This window comes from Sinocyclocheilus grahami, unplaced genomic scaffold (assembly GCF_001515645.1).
Source record: "Sinocyclocheilus grahami isolate Dianchi unplaced genomic scaffold, SAMN03320097.WGS_v1.1 scaffold2297.1, whole genome shotgun sequence".
Classification (NCBI taxonomy): Eukaryota; Metazoa; Chordata; class Actinopteri; order Cypriniformes; family Cyprinidae; genus Sinocyclocheilus; species Sinocyclocheilus grahami.
In genome coordinates this window covers 13,056-18,055 of record NW_015507476.1, presented here as the reverse complement: position 1 = coordinate 18,055, position 5,000 = coordinate 13,056, and the positions used below count along the sequence as shown (strand labels likewise).

The 5,000-nt window shown below is 35.9% G+C and overlaps 1 protein-coding gene across 1 annotated transcript in view; it reads left to right on the top strand.

The window, feature by feature from the left end:
- The first annotated feature begins 491 nt into the window (after window positions 1–491).
- The window catches only part of LOC107574647 (UDP-GlcNAc:betaGal beta-1,3-N-acetylglucosaminyltransferase-like protein 1), a 17,297-nt gene continuing 12,788 nt past the window's right edge, over window positions 492–5,000 (top strand). Inside the window, exons 1-5 of the mRNA XM_016261087.1 lie at window positions 492–511; window positions 1,709–1,727; window positions 2,395–2,502; window positions 2,603–2,702; window positions 4,882–4,943. Of these exons, the coding sequence (XP_016116573.1) occupies window positions 492–511; window positions 1,709–1,727; window positions 2,395–2,502; window positions 2,603–2,702; window positions 4,882–4,943 (309 nt within the window). The remainder of the gene's footprint in view (window positions 512–1,708; window positions 1,728–2,394; window positions 2,503–2,602; window positions 2,703–4,881; window positions 4,944–5,000) is intronic.

Here is a 5,000-nt window from a genome sequence, read left to right as displayed (position 1 = left end):
TGATACGAAGTCCTTCAGAGCTCTAAAGTGCACGTGGAGCCGCTCGGATTTGATGAGAGATATTTGAGTTTGTATGAGATCTCTTTGCAGATTTTGGTATCTTGTGCAAATTTGAGAAGCTGCAAACTCCTTGTGCAAAATTCTCCATTGCTGACAAATATATATATATTTTTTTTTTTCAGTGGTAATCTTAAACGATCATATTTTAATAGAAATAAACACAGAGATAGTGTGTCTTTGGCGTGTTGGCATGAGCAGAATGCACTTGATCGAGATGTTTCTCTGTCCGGAGGGCACAGACATCAGCATGACCTCAGGTGCTGTTCTCTCTCTCTCTCTCTCTGTGTGTGTGTGTGTGTGTGTGTGTGTGTGACGGAGGGGTTGAGGCGTGGCAGTGTGACTGCATCAGCAGGTGTAGGCTAAATGTCTAGTTCGTCACACATTCACTTGACCGTAAACAGGAGCGTTGGGAGGCGAGCAGGTGAGGACCGATGCAGGCAGGTCTGCACAGGTGAGCAGCTCAACAGGTCTCGAGTACAGCAGTGAAGTATTATTATTATTGCTGCAATAATGTGTCCAGTTTAAATATGTATATTTAATTTTATATATTTTTTTTGTATTTGTACTAATGTAATTTTTCTTAATTTGTTTTTATTTTATATAAATTGTATATATTTTATTTTATTTATTTTATTTATATTTTATTAGTTTTACTATATATATATATATATATATATATATATATATATATATATATATATATACACACACACACACATAGTTTTAATTTATTTATTTTTATTTATATAAATTATATGGATTTTAATTTGATTTGCCATTTTGAATCTTATGTTTTTTTTAGGTAATGCTATATTATTTATTTATTTTAAGTATTGTCTCTAAAGTGTTTATTTAATTAAATCATATGACGTTGCTTCCTCGTCCGTCCAATCACAGCAGCGGTTCAGACGAAGCAAATGCACGTCCGCCTATTCTCTCGTCCAATCGAGAGTGAACGAAGAGCCAAAACACAGCTGATCTCAACTCTATCCAGCAGGGATGAGCTCAGGTCACAGGTCATCATGTGTGTGAGCACAGCTGCTGTGTGTTTGAGAGATGCCTCAGTCCTGACAATATCAGCAGCAATGACCGTATCTGAAAACAGATATCAAGCAATATCATTTACTGTAAGGAAACGTAGCACAAACACATTACAAGCGAAGCATTTGACAAATAGACGTTTGTTAGGTATTACTTGAAACTGTGAAGAATTAAACTATAAATCTGGTATTGAAAATAATAATAATAACTGTGACACTTTGTGTTCCTAGGATATACCATATTAATTATGCTAATATATGTATCAAAATTATGGTAAATGTAACTTATTCTATTCTATTCCATTGTGCTTTATTCTTTTATGTTGTACTCTATTCTGTACCGTTCTATTCAATTGTGCTTTATTCTGTTCAATTATGTTGTGCTGGAATTCTATTTTATTGTACTATATTCTATTATATTCAATTGTGCTATATTCTGTTCTGTTGTACTCTATTTTGTTCTGTTCTATTCCATTGTGGTGTTCCATTCTGATGAGCTGGTATTCTATTCGTTGCACTCAATTCTGTTCAGTTGTACTCTATTCTGTTGCCCCTTGTACTCTGTTCTATTTTATTCTATTGTGTTCTATTCCATTCTATTCTGTCAGCTCTGTTATTTGTATTCTGGTGAGCTGTATTTTATTCTGTTGTTCTCTGCTCTGTTATAATCTGTCGTGCTGCATTCTATTCTGTCCTTGTTTGCTCTATATTATATATTTATTTAGTTATTGTTCTATTCTTGTGTTCTCTGTTTTAATATATTCTCTTTTCTGTGGTGCTCTATTTTATCATTGTGCTCTTTTCTATCATTGTGCTCTATTCTGTTCTATTATAATCTATCATTGTGCTGTATTCTGTTCCATTCTGTTGTGATGATATTCTATTTGTTGTACTTTATCCTGTTCTATTCCATTCCATTGTACTCTGTACTATTTTATTCTATTATGCTCTGTTCAATTCACTTTGCTTTGCTGTAGTCTGTTCTGTTGTTTTCAATTACGATATATTTTACTCTGTTGTACTTTGTTCTGTTTTCTTCTTCTATTGTGCTTTGTTCTGTTCTATTCTCTTTTCCGTTGTGCTCTCTTCTGTTCTAATCTATTCTATTGTGCTCTATTCTATTCTATTCTATTCTGCTCTGCTCTATTCTCTTGCATTGCACTGTTCTAATTTGTTGTTCTTTGTAGTAATATATTATGTTCTTTTCTGTTGTGCTGTATTTTATTCTATTCTGTTGTGCTCTATTCTAATCAGTTTTGTTGTAACTCAGTTCTGTTTTATTCTATTGCTTCAGCCAGTGATCGTGCCCGTGTTTAATGATTGGCTGGATGAGTGTCTGCAGGCCATACTGGAGCAGGGTTTCCCGGGCCGAATGGAGCTGTCTGTGTATGACGACGGCAGTGCGGGACAGACACTCAACAGTATCCCCTTCTGAATATGAAATCAGTCTGAAGAATACGGTTGAACAACATCGTGTGTGTGTGTGTGTGTGTGTATGTCAGGATAACTCCAGAGAGCTGCTGGAGAGATGGAGGCTGAGGTTCGAGGACAGAGGCCTTCCCATGCTGATCTCAGGCCACAGCTCCTCCAGCCCACACGGAGGTGTGTGTGTGTGTGTGTTCCTGCAGCGCTCGAGGACGCTGTCTTCACATTCACCCGGTTATCATGTCACACATGCATCAAGCTCATGAGACGTTAAACAGACACACACGCTCTGTTTGTGCACTTCAGGAATCAAAAGAAGTTTCTTATCAGTGTTTAGCTGGTGTCAGGAGCATGTTTAGAATACCGAGCTTTCAGCATCTCACACACACACACACACACCTGTAGATGAACACATCACACTGAGATCTCTGTGAGAGAGAGCATGCCGTCTTAACTGGATTAACTTAACTAATGTAACAGATCTGAAGTAGAAACAGACGATGAGTGTGACAGCAGCATGACGCGTGTGTGTGTTAATGCTGACAGATCTCGTGTGTGAGAATATTTTAATACATCGGTACAATTAATTTGATTCATCGGTATTCAGTTTGATCCAGTTTTATTGACTCAAGTGATTCATCAGATTCCATACACTGAACTGTGATTTGATTCAGAAACTGTTTCAAATGCATTGATTGTAAAATACTTCCATAATTTGTCTCAGAAATACAGACTCCATCAGACTTGGCACCATTGGCACCAAAAGTAAATTGGGTGATAATATAGTTTAATTTTTTTTCCTGTAATTTTGAGGTGAATCTCCAGGCCACATCTGACGCCAAAATCAAAAGAAAAAAATATTAAATGATATTTTACATTAAGAAAATTAAGCCTATTTATATTTTTAGGACCATTACTTTATGTATATTTACATAACATTTGTTTTCATTATTCTTAATGATTATTATTAGAATATTACTATTGTAATACAGTGTTTTTTTTGTAAATCAGCATAAACCTATCATGCACATTGAATTGTTTATATTTTATTAAAGCTGCAGTCCGTAAGTTTTGCCTCTTTGTCGCCCTCTCTGTTTAAAAACCTGGAATTGCAGTTACTTGCGGCGTTACCTTCCTTGCGTGGGTTGTGTGCCGGCACGGCTCCAGCGCGGATGAACCTAATGTTTTGAGGAGTGTGTGTGTGTGTGTGTGTGTGTGTGTGTGTGTGTGTGTGTGTGTGGCAGTCAGTCACCGCGCCGGTGTGAATCCTATACTTAGTAATCACAGATTCTAGCCTATGTCTTGGAATATATGACCCAAATAAGAATTGTCACCGGATATTGTCATCTGAACAAGTCAGTAACAAGTCTGCCACATTTGTTCTGACCAACTGAGGAAAAAAGCATTACAATAAATTGTGCTACCAATGGTGATTTAATCTAACGATCGATTAGCACATATCACATCAAACCGTGCAAATTATTATTATTATTGTTATACTTTATTCTCAGATTATTAATGTTAACAACATCAGCGTTGACTATAGTGTGTATTAGTGTGTAGATTTAAATTTCTGCACAGTCTAATCTAATCTCTAATCGTCATACTCTTCGAATTTCATACCAAGAAATTATTTTAACCCAAAAAGCAAACTATGCTCCCTTCGAACTGGTTGTCTTTAAAATACAAATCTTGTGCAATCCCAGGCTATCTGTAATCAGAAGCACATTTAAAACTGGAATACAATTTTATTCCATTCACATGTGTTTCATATAATCCTTTCTGGATTACAATCCGCCATCAAAATGATTTTTTGACATTTGATTATTCTGGCTGCTGTGAGAAAAGGCTATAAACGATCGGCCAGCTGCAGGATCCTCACATGTGATAGCCTAGTAGCCGGGACAACTTCTTTATGTTTACAGACATGACATAATGACGCAGTGCCATGCTTGAATTTCCAGCAAAAACCTACCCGTAACCACTCAAATTAGAAAACATTATTATAAGCTAACCGTTGTGAATCAGGCTAAAGTAAGGTGATAGTTTTGAACACTGGCTGGTTATGTACTTGCTCAAATATTGAATCTGGATCATTTTTAACCAAAAAAAAGTTACTGACTGCAGATTTAAATAAACTTCAATATGTGAAAATGCTAATCTATTTAAACAAATGTTTTTATTTGTCAAATTTTGTCTATGAATCTATATATATATTATTGATCAACACAAACTAATAATCATTTTGATGCCATATTGTAAGATGAAGTTGCATCAGAAGTTTTTGTAAGAGATGCATCAAGAAAACAAATGAAAACACCTTAAGTCAGTTGTGTATATTTGTTTGGTTTTATAGTTGGATTTGCTAAATACCAGGCGGTGTGTCAGAGCTCTGGACGATTCCTCTGCTTTCAGGAAGTGAGTTTGTGTAAGTGTGTGTGTGTGTGTGTGTGTGAGAGTGTGAGTGTGAGTGTG